This window comes from Epargyreus clarus, unplaced genomic scaffold (assembly GCF_041222505.1).
Source record: "Epargyreus clarus isolate Ecla_fem2 unplaced genomic scaffold, WU_Ecla_fem_2.2 ptg000036l, whole genome shotgun sequence".
NCBI classification, from domain to species: domain Eukaryota; kingdom Metazoa; phylum Arthropoda; class Insecta; order Lepidoptera; family Hesperiidae; genus Epargyreus; species Epargyreus clarus.
Window position 1 is genome coordinate 6,513,422 of NW_027332241.1, and position 24,355 is coordinate 6,537,776.

At 37.1% G+C, this 24,355-nt stretch overlaps 1 protein-coding gene across 1 annotated transcript in view; it reads left to right on the forward strand.

The window, feature by feature from the left end:
- Positions 1-24,355, forward strand: part of LOC140757034 (uncharacterized) — a 91,789-nt gene that overhangs the window by 4,813 nt on the left and 62,621 nt on the right. The window contains exon 2 of the mRNA XM_073092586.1: positions 22,791-23,901. Within this exon, the coding sequence (XP_072948687.1) occupies positions 22,795-23,901 (1,107 nt within the window). The 5' untranslated portion in view covers positions 22,791-22,794. The remainder of the gene's footprint in view (positions 1-22,790; positions 23,902-24,355) is intronic.

The window sequence follows — 24,355 nt, forward strand, 5'->3', positions numbered from 1 at the left end:
AATGTAGCTTTCGAATGGTGAAAGAATTTTTAAAATCGGTCCAGTAGTTTTTGAGCCTATTCATTACAATCAAACAAACAAAATTTTCCTCTTTATAATATTAGATAGGTTCTTTTTGAATTTCATTACATCTACTACCACTTCACAAGGTGTTTCGTTATGGAGAAGAAGCTCCAAAAATCTCAAATTCACTCTTTATCACTACAGATTATAAATACTAAAGAATTCACTAAAATTAATTGTTGACTGACTAAGTTTGTTTAGTAAGATGTTTTAAGACAAGATTAACATATCGCTGATATAAGATGTCTGTTTGTGCTGAATAAATAATTAATTAATATTTTTATAATCTCAACTCATTAGTATAAATTTTAAAGACATCATTTGATTGATAGATAAAACATTTAGCCCAAAAACTTAAACACAACACATTTTATGCTATAATTATAATAAACATTTTTGAAGGTGGTAGAACCCTTTGAGGTTCTAGCACCACCGTCACACCTATTTCTGTTATAACAGCAGTGTAGCGCTGCTGTGTTCTGGTTTGAAGTGTGGTAAGAGACGTACTTTTCCGAGGCGTTCCAGCTTAGTCCTCTGTAGCGGCGCATATGTGGCACACCTCAGGTAGGAAATCTTATCTGGGATTGGTTATAGACGTCCATACGGCAGTAGCCACTTACCATTAGGTGGACTGCATGCTAGTTTGCAATTTCCATAATAAAATCCAACTTTTTAGTATTTTTTTTTATAATATAACTTTTTAGTATTTTTTATTTTAGTATTTATATTTTTTTAGTATTTTTTTATAATATACGAGTAGCAGACGTAGCAATATTTATTACTTAAATTAGTTATTTTAGTATTTATAACTTTTTAGTATTTTTTTATAATGGCGGAGTAGCAGACGTAGCAATATTTATTACTTAAATTTGTTTTTTTAGTATTTATAACTTTTTAGTATTTTTTTATAATGTAGGAGTAGCAGACGTAGCAATATTTATTACTTAAATTTGTAAAAAATATATTACTTCAATTTATGATAAAACTATTTACGAGTATCTTACCATAAACGAAGTGACACTTCGAAAGAATGTGCGAATTCCATTGGGTCAACGTTGTTTAAGAGTCTTTTAGCGTGACCTCGAAGTTATATAAGATAAACGTGTTGTGCGTGTAATTTTACGTCATAAAAGATATCAAAAAGATATATTGATGATGATGAAAAAGATAAAAGGAACAATGTTTTTTATTATATTGAACATATATTAGTAAAGATTACTCGCTCCTAACAAGAAAATGTAACCTTTTGACAATTGTGACTGTCAATTATTTTCGTGTTTGAAAAATATTAAAAAAATGTAGTTTTTAGATCATCTACGAATGAAACGATGTGTCTACGCACTTTTTCTTCGATTTCGTGTCTTAACTGCGCATGTCGGCATTATTCCGCGTAAATTACACCATGACAGCCATTAAAGACGTTGAAGTCATTTAATGGCTTCCTTCAATTACAAGGCGGTGAGATATGTATACTTATCTATGATATTGAAGTATGGTGACCCGCGTGGTCGGTCACACGGGTTTCGGGTTCGATTCCCAGACAGACAGATATCTGAATGATTAATTTAGATACCTGTTCTGGGTCTGGGTGTTTGTGTATTCGTCTTTGTGTGTGTCCATGGCACCCACAGGGAATCCTAGTGTGGGGCTGTGAGTGTAAGCGTTTTTTTATTATTAAGCAAGCATGCAGTCCACCTGATGGTAAGTCTTCTGCCGTTGGACATCTGTAATCAACCCAAGATAAGATTTCCTATCTGAGGTCGGCCACAGCGTTGCTATGCCTGAGGACTAAGTTATAACGCCTCGAATAAGTATGTCTCCCTTAACACACTTCAAATCAGAACACAGCAGTTTAACACTGCTGTTATAACAAAAATAGGTGTGACAGTGGTGCCGGAGTCGAACCACAAAGGGTTTCATCATAATATATAAAGATGTATAAAGTGGGCTTATATTAAGTGGTCAATATTTGCAAATAGTATAATTTGTATTACAAATGCATAAATAAAAATTATTTATGTATGTAAGTACATAATGTAGGAACAATAACATGAATGTAATGGCAAATATTATAATTTACATGTAGGGTAATATCACAAGTATTTTACAAGAAATTTATTTCGTATAGGACTATGGGGTCTTATTTTGTCAGATACAATATTTCTTATTCTACTACATAGACAGCTAGTGGTTAGAAACTCGACCTCGTCTTCGAGAAGTCTAAGTTCAGATCCCAGGCAAATTTCTGTTTTTTTTTTTTCAAACTTAAGTACATACTTAAACAGCGAAGGAAAATTTTAAGTAACCTCCAAACCTAAAAGTTCTAAAACAAAAGTTCTCAGGAGTGTGTGAAGTCTACCACTTCTTACTTAGTCAGCGCGGCGGACTATGACCTAATCCTACTCATTCTGAGAGGAGACCCGTGCCCAGCAGTGTACTGAGCACAGTAATGAGTTGATGATGACCACCGAATCGGCCTTAACTGAGAAGATCCGGCAGAACTACAACGGGTTTATTTTTCATTATCAAAAAGAATATATTTTATATTTTAATAGCATATTTCTTATATAATAACAATAACAATAAAAAAAATGTGAGCCGTCACGAGACGCCTGGCAGATGTGAAACATCGACATTATTTTGTAAAAGTAATATGCAGAAAAGAACATATTGTGATAGGAACTAAATATGTCATAGAGAGAATCGCATAGTCGATTGCGCATGGCGACGCGTCGCCGCACCGTACACACTACTGCATATAGACTGTATATATATACCATCGTATAGCGTGGCGACGCGTCGCCACGGCAGAAATCGGTTTTACGTGCGGCTATAGATGTTTCACATCAAAATGAGCGATCTTGGCGTTAAGAGGTCACTGCCACCTATTGAATATAACTATTTAAACTAGCTAGACCCAAACGCTTCGGTATAACTCAGTTTGATATAAATATTTAGGTAGTAAAAAAGTTTAACCTCATTCCCATGACAACTTGGATGCAAAACTATAGAAAATATTTCCTTAGGTAATAAGAAATGTCGCTTATATAAAATTTATACTAATTTTTAATACATTCTTATGCAAATTGTCGAGTTTTGCAGACCCAAACGTACCGAGGCTGAATTTCTTACATACAAAAAAAAGCTTCAAAATCAGATCACTTAAAGGGGAAGTTATGTAGCCTATGTCACTCCTACATTTTAAACAAACCTTACGACATTAGTAATTAGCAAATCTTTTAAAAGTGGTAGAACCCTTTGTGGTTGGACTCCGGTGACACCACCGCCACATGTATATCTGCCTACTAACAGCAATTTTAAGCACTGCTGTGTTCTGGTTCGGAGGGTGTGGTTAAGGGAAACATAGTTATCCGACGCGTTCCAGCTTAGTCCTCAGGGGTAGCGGCGCATCTGTGGCCAACCTCAGATAGGAATCTAATCCTATCTATGGTTGATTAAAGATGCCCATACGGCAGTAGCTTACCATCAGGTAGACTACATACTCGTCAGCTACTCCTATATTACAAAAAAAAGATTTTTAATATAACTAGTATACATTTTTAAATAAAAAAATAATACATTTTCTTAAGTCCGATAACTGTTGCATTTACCCTAATCACACGGCCATTCAGGCTATTTATAAACAAAGTATCCGAGATAATGACCGTAAACTGCCTTCATTTCCTCATTTTATCATCTTGAATAATACATTGTATGCTTATAGCTAATACAGGTAGATTTTTTAACTACCGACGGTAGAAGAAAAAATATTTTTATGACTATTTTTTTATGATATAAGAGTAGCAGATGAGCACGTATACTAGTGATGGTAAGTGGTTACTGCCCATGGGCATAGGTAATGAACCCCAGATAGGATTAGATTCCTACCTGAGGTCGGCCAGAGCGTTGCTACCCCTGAGGGCTAAATTAAAACGCCTCGTATCATCATCATCATTACTGTCCCACTGCTGGGCACGGGTCTCCTTCCAGAATGAGAAGGATCAGGCCATAGTCCACCGCGCTGGACAAGTTTGTATTGGTAGACTTTACATAACTTTGAGATTTCTTTTTATAAATCTCTCAGGTAAGCAGGTTTCCTCACGATGTTTTCCTTCACCGTTTAAGCAAGTGACGATTAATTTCTAATACGCACATAATTTTTGAAAATCAGAGGTGCGTGCCTGGGATGAACCTCGGACCCCTCGATCGAAAGGCCGAGTTTCTTAACCACTAGGCTATCACTACTGATATCGGATAAGTATGTCTCATTAAAACCTTTTATAGTTAAATTCTGAAGGTTCTTTGTCTGTCTGCAAGTGCTACTGTGTTCTAGTTTGAACTATGGTAAGGTAGACACTTATAAAGCGTTCCAAACTTAGTCATCAGGAGACGCTGTAGCCTACTTCAAGTAGAACTCTAATCCTATCTGGGATTCGTTACAGATATCCATACGGTAGAGACTTATCAGGAGGTAGCTTGCTTATTTGCTTCTTAAATTACAAAAAAGTCATAATATTTTAATTATTTTTAAGCCATAGTGTGTGCTGAGGACTAAAATAGAACGCCTCGTAAACCAGTAACTCAATTATCACGCAATTAAAAACCACTTACAGGTCAAAAACAAAAAGAAATAATTAACTGATCCAACAAAATTTCTCCCATTATTCTTTCATTACGTAAAAGCACATCACTACAGGCTTATGTAAACGGGACATCACTATTGGACTTTCGAAACCAAATTATGAAACTGAACGGATGGTAAAGGCACGGCCATATTGTTGATGTAAGGATTTTTGTATTTTTGTTTTTAAGAGGCTTTATTTGTTTATTTTACAATATAGGAGTAGCAGACGAGCATGCAGTCCACTTAATGGTAGGTTACCGCCGCCCATAGACATATGTAATCTACCTAAGTTAGGATTAGATATTCCTACCTGAGGTCGGCTATAGATGCGCCGCTACCTGAGGACTAAGCTGGAACGCCTCCAAAAAGTATCTCTCCCTTACCACATCCTAAAATCCAGAACATAGTAGCGCTTAACACTGCTGTTATAACAGAAATAGGTGTGGCGGTGGAGCCGCCGGAGACGAACCACCTTCAATTTAAAAAAAATAACAGTGGGATTTTTTGGGGATAAGGAGGAAATGGTTATGGTAATTTGAGGGTTTCTATCAGTTTTCTTAAATAATTTTAAACCTTATTCTTAAATAATTTTAATTGCGGAGGGTAATGTTCGAGCGTATGTATGTATGTGTCATTCTGTGTCACGCTGCAGCACAAACGACTTGACGGATTAACATATGAGGTGTCGTTGGATTCGTATATATTGTGGGAGTGACACTAACTATATTTTAAGTAGTTTTTTATTACAATAATTATGTTTATAATTTTGTTACACATAAAAATAAATAAGTATAAAGTTATTTAAAAAAAAACAGTCGAACAATGTATCCATATTATTTCCTAAACTGCTAAGCGTAAAATTGACGGGTGCGACACATAAAAAACGACACCATTATTTTGGCCAGTAAACATCGCATTTTTGCAAAAAGAAATATTTTTATGTCATATAATTTTGTGTCAACAATTTTATAATATTTTTCTTCTTACTTTTTTCATTAAGTACGCCAAACAAATATAAATTCTTTCGTGTTCACACACAAGCTTTTTAGCGTTCCGTACGCAAAAGGTAAAAACGGAAGCCTATTAATAAGCGTCCACTGTCTGTCCGTCTGTCACAGGGATCTATCTCCTGAACCGTAATAGATAAACCGGTAAAGCGTAATAGTTCAAATTTTCACGTATGTACTTCAGTGCTATAAATAATAAATATTAAAAAAAATTGGGGGTACGGAACCCTCCGTGCACCTGGCCATTTATTATTTTTATTACACACGTAATCCTTGTGTGTATTGTATTAACTTGATTAATTTGAAGGTGGTATAACCCTTTGTGGTTCGACTCCGGCGGCACCACCGCCACACCTATTTCTACCTAATAACTGCAGTGTTAAGCGCTGCTGTGTTCTGGTTTGAAGTGTGGTAAGGGAGAAAGACTTTTCCGAGGTGTTCCAGCTTGTCCTCAGGGGTAGCGGCGCATCTGTGGCCGACCTCAGGTAGGAATATCTAATCCTATCTGGGGTTTATTACAGATGTCCATGGGCAGCAGTAGCCACTTACCATCAGGTGGACTGCATGCTCGTCTGCTACTCTTATATTATAAAAAAACAAACTTGTATTGTATGTATTTATAACACACACATGTGACTCCGAGTTACCCTTGGCCGGTTTTGATATAAAAGATAAAACGTTTAGTATGCACTCCACCTTACATTTGGTTAAGAATTTCGCACCGAGCCGCCAATTTGTAGCTCTCAAAAAATTTGATCATTCCCAGTACCTTTACATAATATTATTTACTTACACATTGCAATTCGCTTCATCTGTAACCCAAATTGCTGTTATCGTGTGCTAAAATATTTGCAAAATTGTAATACTTATAAAGATGACATCAAAGATCGTAGAACCAATCTAACTGGGGAGATATCTTATTTATAAAATTCTCGAGTCACAATGTTAGTTACCGTACTCCTCCGAAACGGCTTTACCGATTTTCACCAAATTTTATATACATATTCAGTAGGTCTGAGAATCGGCTATTTATTTTTCATACCCCTAAGTGATAAGGGTTGTTCACCCTTAACGTTTTTTTATTTATATGGCAACACATCATTTGCCGGGTCAGCTAGTGTATGTAATAATAGAATGATTCATATGAATCCGGTTGATATAAATAGAAGCATTTTAATAGTTATCAGTAAGAAATGCATCTTTTAATGTCTGCGGTTTCCGTCCTGACATCCTTATAGCTAATAATATAAACAAATTAATAATTTTATATCTTCTTTATTAATGATCTCATCATCAAACCATTATTATCCCTCTGGGCACGTGTCTCAGAATGAGAAGGATTAGGCCATAGTCCACCGCGCTGGTCAAGTGCATATTTTTTTTGAGTTCACAAGTATGCAGGTTTCCTCACGATGGTTTCCTTCGCCGTTTAAGCAAGTGATAATAATTTCTAATTCGTACACACAACTTTAACAAATCAGACCGACCGCGAAACTGCTTTCCACTTGCAATGTGTGGCGCTGGTACCTACTACTTGTTTTTTTGTTTACGAGGGGGAAAACCTTCAAAAGGTACCCCATGCCGTGGGAGCGACACGATATTATGTGGGATTCTTACCGCACTAAGACACCCCCGGTGGCCGTCCTCAGTGCTGCGTAGAGGACTCCGGGATCTCCAAAGGAACGCAACCGGAGTCCTCCAAGCGCGATGCCTCGATCGGGTTCTGTCCTGGAGGATCGTTGGCTCTTCCCACAATATCTGGTGTTTACGACGGTATGCAACTACACATACCGCCGTTCTTCCCGGGGTCGCTTAATGGACGGTTCGAGCTCTTGCCGCCCGCAACCCCGGAAGCCCCTTTGAAGGTGGTAGAACCCTTTGTGGTTCGACTCCGGCGGCACCACCGCCACACCTATTTCTGCCTAATAACAGCAGTGTTAGGCGCTGCTGTGTTCCGGTTTAAAGGGTGTGGTAAGGGAGACAGACTTTTCCGAGGCGTACCACCTTTGTCCTCAGGGGTAGCAGCGCATCTTTGGCCGACCTCAGGTAGGAATATCTAATCCTATCTGGGGTTGATTACAGATGTCCATGGGCGGTAGTAGCCACTTACCATCAGGTGGACTGCATGCTCGTCTGCTAATCCCATATTATAAAAGAAAAAAAAAAACCTTACGACAGGCAGGGGATACCGTAGCCCTATTCAAGTCGCGGAACTACAAGGATGGTGCCTACTATCTATCGCCTTTAAAAATACATCTATCATGAATGCATCTATTTCATTTGACATTCAAATATGTCATTTGATAGTACCTAGACAACATTATTAGAAACAAATCAATAAAACTAATTAACTTTTTGTAAAAAAACTAAACGACTAATAATTAATTGTGACTTTAATGACTGTAATATATTGAGTTACTGAACAAATAAGAAAAGTTTTTGTGTATTATTACGTCAGTTGCAATAGTGATAACATTATTATTTGAAAAGTGAAGGTGGTAGACACCTTTGTGGTTGGACTCCAGCACCACCGCCACACCTATTTCTGTTATAACAGCAGTGTAGCGCTGTTGTGTTCTGGTTTGAAGTGTGGTAACACATTTAACCGAGGCATTCTTTATCCTCAGTGATAGTAATATCTAAGGCCAACCTCAGGTAGGATTCTAATCTTATCTGGGGTTGATTACAGATGTCTATGGGCGGCAGTAGCCACTTACCATCAGATGGACTGAATGCTTATTTGCTACTTCTATATTATAAAAAAAGAAGTCTTATTGACTGCCACAGCATTTATCTGACACGACCTAAGTCTGAACATCATCATCAACCCATTACTGTCCCGCTGCTGGGCACGTGTCTCCTCTCAGAATGAGAAGGATTAGGCCATAGTCCACCGCGCTGGACAAGTGCGTATTGGTAGACTTCACATACCTTTGAGTTTTTTAAGATTTTTAAAGTATGCAGGGTTTCCTCACGATGTTTTCCTTCGCCGTTTAAGCAAGTGATAATTAATTTCTAATACGCACTTAAATAATCAGAGGTGCTTGGAATTTGAACCTCGGACCCCTCGATGAAGAGGCCGAGTTTCTTAACTAAGCTATCACTAAGTCTGAACATACAAGTATAGATGAATCCTAAAAAGCAATTTTGAAATTCTAGACATAAATCGACAATTTATGGTAATTTCATTTATCTTTGATAAAGAATTTGTTATAACGCCATCTTTTAAAATTAATAGTCATGATTATGTCGCAAATCAATTTGTTATTTAGATCAATTTTCTTTGATTAACATATACATATAAATATTATTAGTTATTCGAGGTGAACCACTTTGGAAATGGGCAGCTGCAATAATAATGACCTGAGCGTCCTATGAAGATTTATGATAGATGAAAATTATTCTTTCTTTCATGACCATAGTCACTTTAAAGAAAGGTTAATTAATAAACACTAATGATTAATGACCTAATTACAGACATGGACCATATAATGGCTAATTATTAATAATTTAAAGCTTTTAAATACTTTTTCGATTTTATATTTTTGGTCTAGCTTTGCTTGCTTCATAGCCTAGTGGTTAAGAAACTCGACCTCGGTTCGAGTTACAAATCCCAGACACCTCTGATTTTTCAAAGTTATGTGCGTATTAGAAATTAATTATCACTTTTTTATAATATGGGGGTAGCAGACGAGCATCCAGTCCACCTGATGGTAAGTGGCTACTGCCGTTTATAGACATCTGTAATCAACCCCAGATAGGATTAGATATTCCTACCTGAGGTCGGTCACAGATGCGCCAATACCCCTGAGCAGTAAGCTGGAACGCCTCGGAAAAGTATGTCTCCCTTACCACACTTCAAACTAGAACACATCAGCGCTTAACACTGCTGTTAAAACAGAAATAGGTGCAGCGGTGGTGCCGCCGGAGTCGAACCACAAAGGGTTCTACCATCACCTAATTCTACTACCTAGTTTTTTTTATAATAATTATCTTTACAAATATTATTTAATACCAACTAAACACGCAACGCTAAGTAAATAGTTTAAATATAACTTGATTAGAATTTCAAGTAAAAACTGTTCCTGACACTTCATTGATTGAACTTTTGACCTATTAAGTTGCGATTAAGTACATTCATATATTTTTTAATCGTGATTGAGTTCTTAAATACTTTTTGTGAATCAATAAGCTGTTATACGGATATCGATAGGAATAAAAAAGTTGACTTTAGAAGCCAATTGAGATTTGTTTAGACACTGGTGTTTACCTGCGACTTTGCTCGCATTCAGAGTTATACTTATCTACACTAATATTATAAACAGGAAAACTTTGTTTGTTTGTTTGATCGTAATGAATAGGCTCAAAAACTTCTGGACTGATTTTAAAAAATCTTTCACCATTCGAAAGCTACATTATCCACGAGTAACATAGACTATATTTTATATGAAATATATTTGATAAAAAGATTTTGAGGCGGTACAAAGTTTGCCGGGTCAGCTAGTTTATTATAAAAGTTATATTTATTTATCTCTCTGAAAAGTTACTTTTTAAGGGTTTTTTATACCTTTTGTCCTTTTCTGAACGCCTGACGACGAGTGTACAAAATTTCATGACAATTGGTTATGAAAAAAACAACACTTTCGCATTTAGCTTCTGCTAGCGACGTAATACAAACTTAAACCCCTATTTTAGCCCCTTGGGGTTGATTTTCCAAAAACGATGAATTATAGTGTTTAATTATTTCTAACAAAAGCCAAATACTAAGTTTCATTGAGCTTGCTTTATGAATGACGAATTTTCAAACAAACTTTCAACCCCTTTAGAAGTGAAACATCAAAAAAAACCTTCTTTAGTGCGTGATAAAACTAACCTTTCGTACAAATTTTACTCTTCTAGTTTGGATAGATAGTTGAGGTTAGTAGCATCCTTTGTGGTTCGACTCCGGCGGCACCACCGCCACACCTATTTATACCTAATAACAGCAGTGTTAGGCGCTGCTGTGTTCCAGTTTGAAGGGTGTGGTAAGGGAGACAGACTTTTCCGAGACGTTCCAGCTTAGTCCTCAGGGGTAGCGGCGCATCTGTGGCAGACCTCGGGTAGGAATATCTAATTCTATCTGGGGCTGATTACAGATGTCCGTGGGCGGCAGTAGCCACTTACCATCAGGTGGACTGCATTCTCGCCTACTACTTTAAATTATAAAGAAACTTAGCGTTTTTAAATGACAAATTTGTTATTTCGTAAATGTTGTTTGCTAAAAGGTCAGGACTTAACCCTAAGTCGATATATCTAAGTGGCGAAACATCTAGATGTTAGGACATCTGTAGAATGTATTTCAAGGTTGGAAATAAGATCAGTATTGATCAATGTCTCAAAGCGAAAAAGTTCAGGACATAGCGAAATAGCGTGATGGACTTTATAAAACTTTCAGAACTTTTTTTAAGAACTATAGGAGAGTTTTCTTATGATGTTTTCCCTCACTTTACTCTTAATATATAAAGCTTAAGCATTTAAAGATGTCAGCCTGGGATTTGAACTTTGGCCCCATAATGTGTGACGTTTAATTACAATTAAAATACGAATTGGTAGGCTTCTCGAACCTTTGAGATTTTGTCATATATTCTCAATTATATTGATTTCCTCGTGATGATTTTCCTTTGCCGTTAAAGCAAGTGATAAATATTATTAATACGCACATCACTCCGAAATATGGAAGGTCCGTGATGCCGGAGATTCGAACCTGGGACCCTAAAATTAAGTTATCATTTGCTCTAACGGTGAAGGAAACGTGGATACCTGTATACCTGAGAAATTAACATAATCTCAAAGGTATGTGAAGTCTACCAATACGCACTTGGCCAGCGCGGTGGACTATGGCCTAATCCTTCTCATTCTGAGAGGAGACCCGTGCCTAGCAGTGGGACAGTAATGGGTTGATACTAATCTAGACTTAAATAAAACATATGGTCATAACCATTAATACCATATGCGACGTTGGCTAACTACATTAGAAAATAATTTGCATCTGATTATTTAAATGTCAAATTCTTCTAACTTGTTTTGGGTTCATTCATAAAAAATATTTAAATATAAATTTAAAAACACAGGTGTTAAAGTTTGATAAAAAATAGGTACAAAATTTATTATAAGTTTAAATCTAGTTGATTCTGATTTTTTAGTTATCTGCATATTAGTAAATATGTATTACTTGTTGTAATGATAAAATAATGTGTTCTGATAAAACCTACATGCCTGAGACTTTTTTAAAAAAATCACAAAGATGTGTTAAGTCTCTCAATTCGCATTTTACATCTTATATATAAATTTTTCGTGTCAGAATGTTAGTTACCGTACTCCTCCGAACGGTAACTAACATTCTGACACGAAACGGCTTTACCGATTTTTTATTTTTTATATTTATAATTTTATATGCATAAAATTTGGTGAAAATCGTATTTAGTATTCGTATTCAGCATATTCAGTAGGTCTGAGAATCGGTTACTATCTATTCATACCCCTAAGTGATAAGGGTTGTTCACCCTTAACTTTTTTATGTATATGGCAACACAACGTTTGCCGGGTCAGCTAGTGACTTATAATATTGAAGTAGTAGACAAGAATGCAAACCACCTGTTGGTAAGTGGCAACTGACGTATGGACATCTGTAATCAACCCCAGATAAGATTACAGTCCTACCTAAGATTGACTAATGCGTTTCTACCCTGTGGAATAAAGTAGGACGCCTCGAATAAGTCTGTCTCCCTTACCACACCCTTCAAACCAGAACACAGCAGCGCCTAACACTGTTATTAGGCAAGGTGTAGCGGTAATGCCGCCGAAGACGAACCATATCGTTCCACGCTTAAACATTATAATTTAAAATCAATGTTATGTTATGTCATTGGCATATCATCTAAATATATATAACTCAAAGGTGACTGACTGACATAGTGATCTATTAACGCACAGCCCAAACCACTGGACGGATCGGGCTGAAATTTGGCATGCAGGTAGATGTTATGACGTAGGCATCCGCTAAGAAAGGATTTTAATCAATTCTAACCCCAAGGGGATAAAATAGGGGATGAAAATATTACTTTGTAACACGAGCGAAGCCGCGGACAAAAGCTCGTTTTTCATATGTTAGTTATAGATAATTATAATAACAAAAATGTTGATTATACAAAATTGTTTTGTGTAAAGCCTTGGGCAAGAGTACAGAATACTTGACCCCAATGAAAGACCTCATAAACATGTTCGTCTCTTAATTAAAAGTCAGTCGGTAGCAATAGTAATAATTATAGATGATTGTCAAAATTATAAATCTTTTACACTGAGAATCAAGGTAGTGTGTTTTATTAAAGTTGAATTGAAGGTGGTAGAACTCTGTTCGACTCCGGCACACCGCCACACCTATTTCTGTTATAACAGCAGTGTAGCGCTGCTGTGTTCTGGTTTGAAGGGTGTGGTAAGGGAGACAGACTTTACCGAGGCGTTCCAGCTTAGTCCTCAGGGGTAGCGGCGCATCTGTGGCCGACCTCAGGTAGGAATATCTAATCCTATCTGGGGTTGATTACAGATGTCCATGGGCGGCAGTAGCCACTTACTATCAGATGGATTGCATGCTCGTTTTCTATATTTCAAATATTTGTCCAAGTGCGAGTTCCGTTCTGTGAAATTTTCTAGTACTTGACAAAAAAATCGAAGTACTTGACATTTTTGCAGGCTCTATCTCTCTCTTTAAGGGTCTAGGGCTAATCTAGGGCTTTATCTCTATAGAGTCTTAGTAACAGGATGCCGTTCTTACCCTTCAGCTACATATACCTAATTATGAAAAAAATGAACGGGTTTCACACCGGGAGTGCTGGTAGAAGTGAAAACTTTCGAAACCTAACCTGACTAAAAATATAATCATCATCAACAACCCATTACAGTCCCACTACTCGGCACGGGTCTCCTCTCATAATGAGAAGCATTAGGCCATAGTCCACCGCGCTGGACAAATGCGTATTGGTAGACTTCACGTATCTTTGAGATTTTTTTTATAAAGCACTCAGTAAAATATAATAAATAAAAAATGACTGACATATTTTTTCTATGCTGACACCGGATGACATATTGACTTTTGCAGTTTGCAAACGTCTTACGATTTTTCGATCAGGACACGTGTCCTGCGAGTTTAACATTTTACCCATCACATAAAGTGCACAACGCTAAAGAAATTTTCACTTCAAAAATATTTTTACTTCACTTCATTCACTTGTGGATGAATATATGAATTTCGTTTCGATTCTTTTATTCATTTATTCAAATCATATTTGAGGTGTCAATCCGTAAGCTTACAAGATCGTGCCCACCCATTCTTAAGCCGTTAAGTCATCACTTTCGAAGGCCTTGAGCCCACAAGCCTAGCTTACTGCGATTATGCTTATTATACGACTTATAGCTACTCGTATGTCGCGGTTTTACTACGCAATGTGTCTGCATGTTGACTTATATGGGTGACTTATATTACCAGTTTTTTTTATATAATATAGGAGTAGCAGACGAGCATGAGCAGCATGCAGTCCACCTGATGGTAAGTGGCTACTGCCGCCCATGTACATCTGTAATCAACCCCAGATAGGATTAAATATTCCTACCTGAGGTCGGCCACAGATGCGCCACTACTCCTGAGGACTAAGCTGGAACACCTCGGAAAAATATCTCCCTTACCACACGCTTAAAAACGGAACACAGCAGATCCAAACACTGCTGTTATTAGGTAGAAATAGGTGTGGCGGTGGTGCCGCCGGAGTCGAACCAGAAAGGGTTCTACCACCTTCGAATTATTTATTATACAAATTAGTGTTTGTTTTCTTCAAACTTTTTACTGACAGATTCATGTTATTCTGTAATTTCAAGGCGTCAGCATTCCTTACAGCCTTACGTAATAGTAACCAGTGATACCAGTTTCAGAACGAAATGCCTGACGCCTTCATCGCCTTATTTATACAGGCATTGAACGTGTCAGGCACGGCCCGTGTCCGTTGAAAATATTTTCGAAATATGTAGTATGTAGATCTACGTTTGTATCTATGTGTGTATATAGATGTTTCCGATTTTTTGTAAAAAACATCAAAAGTCATACTAAGTGTAATAAGAAAAAATATTGTAACTGACAATTTGTAAGTACCACCGTTGGCTTATACAAATAAATATATTTCATTTCATTTCATTGTTTAAAATTTTTCAAGTCTAACCGATAAAAGTGGGAAAAAAGTGACCTCAAAGAATCTATTACATTCCTAGATACGTACAAGTCAAGCTAATAAAAGCGAGATAAAAAGCCGACTACATAACAATATACCTAACCAATGTCACTCCCACATCAGACGAATCCAACGACACCTCATATGTTAATCCGTCAAGCCGTTTGTGCGGCAGCGTGACAAAGAATGACACATACATACATACGCTCGAACAACATTACGGATGACAGACAGAATTAGTTCTACAACCTTTAAAGTACTTCCTAGGCTGTTTAATATCCGCTTAGAATCCAAAAACAACAAAATACCTTTAAAATCAAACAATTTCCCACTTCTGATATCATAGTTCTGATAACTACAAAACGTGATATTATAATCAGAAAACATCGTCTTGTCTCACTTTAAGCGTTAAGCGATAAAATATATTATAGCGATTACTCATTATTATCTATTATTGACGAAACGCTGAACGGTCACCACATCGGTTTGACGCGCAGTTCCGGATTCGGTCCCCGGCAGACATTTAAATGTTGAATTTAAGTAGATTTGATGTTCTGGGTCTAGGTGTTTGTGTATTCTTTATGTACTTACGACAAAGGGAATCATATTGTGGGGTTGTGAGTGTAGAACCCTCTGTGGTTGAACTCCGGCGGCACCACCGCCACACCTATTTCTGCTTATAACATCAGTGTTAAACGCTGCCGAGTTCCGCTTTGAGGGCCGTGGTAAGAAAGACATCTGACGCATTCCAATTTAATTCTCAGGAGAAGTAACGCTTCTACCAACCTCAGGCAGGATTCTAATCTTATCTGAGGTTGAGAGATGTCCATGGGCGGCTATAGCCCCTTACCATCGTGTGAACTACATGCTTGTTTATTACCTCAATATTATAAAAAAGTAACGATTGATTAGTCGTTTATCGCTCATCGCTGTTACTGAAGCACGTCTGTCACAGCCTTCCTCGACTGCAAATTGTTTGCTTAACCTACGCCTGGCCTCACGAGGTGTGATGAGCAAACATATTACGCGTGGAGACATGTGCCTTGATTGTCAACCCACTGTCCCACTGTTGGGCACGGGTTTCCTTAGAGAGGTTTATGCCAGTAAGGAACAAAGTCCGTCGGAGGCTCCCAGTGTAAAAAGTTTATATGATTTTACAAAACAAATGTTTCATACACATTCCACTGATTGTTAGGTTCTGTGACCTTTTAGCAACTGTGTTTGGGGCCTGAGAACCGGAGGTCCGGGGTGGATCACCCCTTCCTTCCGCCCCTTCCGCTAGAGACCCTTGTCGAAGTGCGAATTGGTTGATCTTAAACACCTATTTTTTAATCTCTTATAAACCTCTGGCTCTGAGCACCCGTGCCCAGCAGTGGGAAAATAACGGGTTGATGACTATAGCCTAGTAGTTGAAACTTGGCCTCCCTATCAAGGGTCCAAACTTTGAATCCCAAGCAAGCACCTCTAATTTTTCAGTTGTATATTAGAAATAAATTATCACTTGCTTAAACGGTGAAGAAAACAGCGACGAAACGCACATCTGAGTGAACTTAAAAAAAAGTTCTCAAAGGTATTTGAAGTCTACCAATACGCACTTGTCTAGCGCGGTGGACCATGGTCTAATCCTCATTCTGAGAGGAGACCCGTGCCCAGCAGTGGGACAGTAATGGATTGAAGGACAAAGTCAAACAGATTTAACCTTAGATGCTATCTTAAAAAGATTTAAGATAAATAGATTCTATTGTGATTCACGAATTATCGAGCCGGCCATATTGGGTGGTGTGGGTTGGCTTCGTATATGGAGGACAATAACTCAAGATTAAGTGGTTTTGATTGTTCATTGGTTTAGAATAACTATTTTATGAGCTTCGATTATATATAATTGTTGTTAATATGTCTATTTTCTAAGCTTTGTTAACCACGAGCTTTTGCCCGCGCGGCTTCGCTCGCGTTACGAAGTAATATTTTCATCCCCTATTTTTATCCCCTTGGGGGTAGAATTGATAATATCCTTTCTTAGCGGATGCCTACGTCATAACATCTACCTGCATGCCAAATTTCAACCTGATCCGTCCAGTGGTTTGGGCTGTGCGTTGATAGATCACTATGTCAATCCTTTGAGTTATATATATAACCTTTGAGTTATATATATATATATATATATATATATATATATATATATATATATTTAGATTTTTTGTTTGGGATAGAATTTAATATTTAAAATTACTTGTAGGTAATTCTTGGGACAGACTCTCTTACCACAGATCAGCTACAGATTGGGCTAAAGGGTCGCTAAGGTTTCAAAACTTACTTAATTACATTCATTATCTTTGTAAAAAAGTCTTGACCCTTTGTGGTTCTACCGGCGGCACCACCGCCACACCTATTTCTACCTAATAACAGCAGTGTTAGGCGCTGCTGTGTTCCGGTTTGAAGGGTGTGGTAAGGGAGACATACTTTTCCGAGGCGTTCCAGCTTAGTCCTCAGGGGCGCCGCTAACGCATCTGTGGCCGACCTCAGGTAGGATATGTAATCTTATCTGGGGTTGATTACAGATGTCCATGGGTGGCAGTAGCCACTTACCATCAGGTGGACTGCATGCTCGTCTGCTACTCCTACATTATAAAAAAAAAACAATTCTTATTATGTTTGCTATACAGCTATTAAAAACCAACTTTAGTAACAAAAAATACTCGTAGTTTAAAAACTAAAAACAACGCTAAAATCGCACAAGGAAAATCTCCTGATTCCTGACGATCCTGAAGAGGTGAATGGGATAAAATTAAATCGTTTATTATCATCGGTTCTTGATAAATGTTCAAAATATTAAATTAATTGGACCGTTCAAAGAGGGTAAAAATTGAGTTCAAATATTCCGTTGCATACATACATACAGGTCAAGCTAATAAAAGCGTGGTAAAAAAAATCCACATTAATTCAACGCAAAATCTCAACTGGCTGTCTGAATGTCAATTACAATTAAAAACCAACTTTTGTAACAAAAAAAGAATTTTAAACAGTATTGTTAGCTGACGCTTTGTAATAAAAATAACTTTAGCGCGTCGGTATCTTAGATAAGCAAAATAGATAGATCACTCCTAACAAAACAGTGTAACCAGTTTTGAGATATGAAATTGCGTATTTATTTTTTTATAATATAGAAGTAGCAGACGAGCATGCAGTCCATCTGATGGTAAGTGGCTACTGCCGCCCATGGATATCTGTAATCAACCCCAGATAGGATTAGATATTCCTAGCTGAGGTCGGCCACAGATGCGCCGCTACCCCTGAGGACTAAGCTAGAACACCTCGGAAAAGTATGTCCTCCTTACCACATCCTTCAAAACGGAATACAGCAGCGCCTAACACTGCTGTTATTAGGCAGAAATAGGTGTGGCGGTGGTGCCACCGGAGTTGAACTACAAAAGGTTCTTCCACCTTCATGTAAATAAAGTTTTGCCACGTCTCCGTGCTAAAATGTCCCTAAAAAGTATTGAGTATTGAAAAAAAAATGTTTGTAATATTTATTTATTACCTAAATTACGTAGTATTAGTAACTTATACGTACACTAGCTGACCCGGCAAACGTTGTTGCCATATAAATAAAAAAATGTTAAGAGTGAACAACCCTTATCACTTAGGGGTATGAAAAATAGTAGCCGATTCTCAGACCTACTGAATATGCATATAAAATTTGGTGAAAATCAGTAAAACCGTTTCGGAGGAGGATAACTAACATTGTGACACGAGAATTTTATATATAAGATTTTCTTTAAAATATTTTTTATTTGTCAAGAATTCAAAAAATACAACAAATCAGCGTTCTGTGAGTACATCCAATTTCAAGGCGATGAAGTATCTTTCTGTTTTACTTATCAAAGGTAATACTGACAGATTCTGTTAAAACTTACGTAACCTTGAACTTATGTATTAGTATTCTTCGAATACGTCAGATAGCCGGCACAGATATCGCGGATTATTTGAATGTAATGACGTTTAAAGCAAATATTTATCTACATTATTAAATATATAAGCCCCTAATTTACATATAGTACATATTATATATATTTCTATCGTAGCAGTTATTTCGTTTTGGTTGAAACACAAAATAATAATACCTTTTTATTTTGCGTCTGAAGCATAGATTGGTAAAGATTACTCACACCTAACAAGAAAATGTAATCAGTTTTGACAATTCTAATTGTCACTGTCATCTATTTTCGTGTTTGAAAAATATTAAAAAATGAAGTTTTTAGAGCATTTACGGATGAAACGATATTTCTCCGCACTTTTTATTCGATTTCGTGTTGTTTTTGCAGCACTTAACTGCACATGTCGGCATTGTTCCGCGTAAATTACACCATGACAGTTTGAGACGTAATGGGAAAACAGTCGACAATTTACGTATTTGTCTCCCATTAGTGGCTTCCTTCAATTACAAGGTGGTGAGATATATTTACTAATCTATGCTGAAAGGTGTGGACTGACTTACATATGAGGTCTTAGTCCTCAGGAGTGGCAACTGTGATCGGCTTCAGGTAGAACCTGTTCTATATGGTGTTGGTTGCAGATGTCCATACGACAATGTTACCATCAGGTGGACTGCATGCTCACTTGCCACTTATAAAAGTTTTTTTTTTCAATAAATCTCCTTTACTTTGACATTTATCATTACTTTCCAGAATTTGATAATTATAAACGCCACTATCTGATACCGCAAAAATACAATGTTTTTATAATATCAAATCCACTAGTATATCTAATAACATCATAGATTAGTATAGATTACTCACTCCTAACAAGAAAATGTACCCAGTTTTGAGAATTGAAAAAGGTGCGTAAAAAAGTTTTGCCACGTCTCCGTGCTAAAATGTCCCTAAAATATTCGAAATAATTATTTATTTATTATGTAAATTACGCAGTATTAGTTATTTATTCGTAAATTTTCTCTAAAAATGTTTTTATTTGTCAAGAATTCAAAAAAAAGAACTTACTAATAAGCCGTTTGTGGCTTCATTCAATTGCAAGGCGGCGAAGTATCTTTACTAATCTATGAAGGTACCATATATCCTTTTCTGATGACGTGTGTACAAAATTTCATGACAATCGGTTATATAGTTGAGGGTTATGTAGCAAACTTTTAAGAATTTATTTTTATTGTTCTTACTCATCACATATTACTTAATTAGTTGGTTTACCCACCGTCGTAAAAAATACCAGGATTTTACAAGGTTTAAATAAACGGAACCGGATGTCCTTTAAACTTGGGTAAATCTGGGAAAATCCATAAAGATGGCAACATTACTCAATGTTTATTAACATATACAGAAGCTGTAAAAAAGGCACATTTTTTTAATATAGTAGAAATCGATGCACTTCATCTGTAGTAAGTGGCTACTGCCGCCCATGGACATCTGTAATCAACTCCAGATACGATTAGTTTCCTACCTAAGTTTGGCCCACATGCACTGTTATCCCTGAAGACTAAGTTGGAATGTATCTGAAAAGTATGCCTCTTACCACACTTCAAACCAGAACACAGCAGCGCTTAACACTGCTGTTATAACTGCTGAACCCCACGCCTATTTCTGCCCAATAACAGTAGTGTTAGGCGCTGCTGTGTTGCGTTTTGAAGGGTGTCGTAAGGAAGACAGACTTTTCCGAGGCGTTCCAGCTTAGTCCTCGGGGGTAGCGGCGCATCTGTGGCCGACCTCAGGTAGGAATATCTAATCCTATCTAGGGTTGGTTACAGATGTCCATGGGCGGCAGTAGCCACCTACCGTCAAGTGGACTGCATGCTCGTCTGCTATTCCTTTACTATTAAAAAAAAACAGTGTGTTCTACCTTAAAATTAATGATAATTATTGTGTTGTGAGCTTTATATATGTATACAGGTTTTAAATATATTATAATCTGTTGTCTCAAAAACAAGTTTTGTAGAATTATAATAACTAAGTATGGGTTTTGAATAATAATCAAATAAAACAGACTTAAATTGCCACATCTAAAGTAAATCTTAAATTATTAGTTAAGGAATCTATAAAATAAAATTTTATCTTCAAATACTCTCTTATCCGGTTAGGACATTGGTTCTCAACCTTTGACCTGTGTTTCTTAGATTTTTATGGAATTTAAATAACGAACGGGCACTGCTTCTTAAGTATAGAAGGGAGTCAAAAGCTTAATAATTTCATATTTGATTAGAATATGATAATTACTTGATTTTTTAAATAATTTAGATTTAAGTAAATTAGATTTAAGCGTGTACCAGGCACATTATATCTAATTTCGATACGGAACAGATATTTAATCCCCCGATGGTTACATTTATGTGACATTATGTGGACAAAGACTAGGAGGAAACTGAATAAAATTACTGTAACGTCATTTAATATTACTTTTGAGAACAAAAAAGATAAATTAATTGTTGCAAATTTTACAAATTCTACTATTTATTTTCAATAAAATGTTGAATAAAAAAATAAAACCAAATCGATCAATTTTATTAGTCCATAATAAAAGGTTGAGAACCTCTGACACAGACAGAAACGTACATAATATATTTTAATAATCTATATATCATATATCGATATTAACGAATTGCTTCGAAACAAACACACATGAATCTGTTGTTATGTGATTTTTGTATATTTTATAGCCATTCGAAAATTAGCAATCATTTTGTTAACGCAGAGACACCTTAAAGACAATAAGATATAGAAAAACTTAATTAACACATAATAAAATACATTATATAAATGTCTGGGAATATTTTGGGTATACAGGATTTTTTTTCAAAATGAAGTCGTTTGATTCCCGGCTAGAGAAATAGACTTTAAAAAATCTAATAATGCAGTTTTAGTTTTTATCAAAATCGGCCTTGTAACTCCTTGCAGCATTATCGCTATTCCCATAGATTAGTAAAGATACTTCGCCGCCTTGAAATTGAATGAAGCAACAAATGGCTTATTAGTAAGTTCTTTTTTGAATTCTTGACAAATAAAAACATTTTTAGAGAAAATTTACAAATAAATAACTAATACTGCGTAATTTACATAATAAATAAATAATTATTTCAAATATTTTAGGGTCATTTTAGCACGGAGACGTGGCAAAACTTTTTTACGCAACTATTTCAATTCTCAAAACTGGGTACATATTCTTGTTAGGAGTGAGTAATCTTTACTAATCTATGGCTATTCTTTATAGTTTCGGATTTGGCCCTGAAGGCTACGTACTCGTTTTTTTTTAGCTAGCAGTCTTCACATGTATTTGTTTACACTTACCTGTTTTCTCCATTTCTCTAGTATTTTCTATATCTTTTTTCGAAATACTGAGAGAAACATATCACTTACTAGAAGTTATGAATGTATTTTTTTCCATGATCCCATGTTGAAAAGTAATACTTAAACACGTTTATTCCACATAGCGGCGAATCAGGCCACTATAACGTAAATTTTATATCCCCAATGTACCCCTAGGGGTTCGCGTTACGGTGAGAAACCCTAAATTTTATATCCATAATGTACCTATACATATACATTCCTAATACCTTGAGAACCATACTTACGTACTAACTGACCCGGTAAACTTTGTACCGCATCAAAATCTATTTATCAAATATATTTCATATAAAATATAGCATATGTTACTCGTAGCTTTCGACTGGTGAAAGAATTTTTTAAAATCGGTCCAGTAGTTTTTGAGCCTATTCATTACAACCAACCAAACAAACAAAGGTTTCCTGTTTATAATATTAGTGTAGATGTACCTTGAGAACCATACTTATTTATATATTATGTACTTTGAGAACCATACTTACGTATATTTTCTTTCCAGAAATATGAAGCCACTACTCCGCTCGGCGGTGGCGCTGAGCCTGCTGCTCCTCATTCACGCACATCCTGACCCTGAAGAGCTGAAACCCAAAGACCCAGTGGACGAGGCCGAAGGCTCAGAGCCACAAGCCAGGGTAGAGCGCTGTACAACCTGCGCTGGGTCCCTGAAACTAAACATCAAGTCACCAAAAGAGGCTCTAGCAGCGCTACAGGCTTTACCAGGCGCTGAAGTCCACACACAACAGTCTTTTGAAGGCTGCTCCACTGACAAAGGCTGCGCTGGGCTGAAAGTAAAAGATGGGAAAGTTATTGAGAGGTTCGGAAACCTTGATGCCTTCAAAGCCGCTCAGGCGTCTGACTTAGCTAACGAGTTTTCTTTTCATACCGCTGGTAGTTTAGCTGCCTTCGAAGGTTTGGGAGCTAACGGACCCTTCTGGTGGATGAACAAAGACTCGCCCTTCAAGAACGCTGCCAGTGGCGCTGTCGAGAAGTTCAGCAAGACTTCCACCTCTAGTTTCAGCTCTGGTACGACTGGTTCCTTCGGAGCTAATGCTGCGCTAGACCTAGCAGCAAACCCATTCCTGAATGGAGATATCTCGAAACTTGGCTTCGCGAATGCTGGCCAAATCGACGCGTCACGACCGAGCTCGACTTTCCAAGCATCTGCTTACGAATCATCCGCGTTCAGTGCTAACAAAGGAGAAGTAGATATTTCGAAGAATCCCTTCTTGAATGGAGGAGTTAGCTTTGGTGCTGGGGCGGCTGGAAGCCAGGCATTCGGCGCTGGCGCGGCTGGAAGCCAGGCATTTGGCGCGGGAGCTCAAGGTGGATCTGGATTCGGAACTGGGTACACTGGCTCTTCACCCAGCCCATTCGCAGTTGGCTCCAACGTCAATATCCAAACAGCGCAAAAGAACGAATTCGATTACGAACAACAAGCACAACAGAACATCGATGAAGCCTTCCAGAGTACTGGCAACGTCCAGGCTCATGCTGGAGGGAGTCTGCAGCAGACCTGCGCTGGCCAGGGCTACGTATGCGTACCCAAGGCTCAGTGCAACAATGGCGTGGTGAACACTAATGGTGCAGCTGTTCTGCAAGCTAATACGAAGGTAAGATTTATTTATAGCTTTAACAGATTTTTCAGAGGTTTTAAATTTTTATGTTTGCCTTGTGAACACAGTTTTGCGGTCTTAATAGTACCTTGTGTTCTTTTCTGAACCCCTGACAACGTGTGTACAAAATTTTATGGCAATCGTTAAGGAGTTAAGGCGTGAAAGTGTAAACAGGCGAAATCACATTCACGTTCATAATATTACTAACTTCGGATTAAGATAAAGCCAAAATTCATTTATGCTCATTGAAATATATTGAGCTGAAAAAAATTAAGGTTACTGAGAACATGGTAATTTTGGTTTTTAGTAGTTAGTTAGGGTAGGTAGTTAAAAATACAAAAAGACTTTTGTGGGGTTATAAAACAAAAACTCTAATTAATGGCAGCCATTTTAAAATGATATTAAATATTTAATGACAAATATTGAGAGCTCCTAAGAGGCTAAAAGGGGC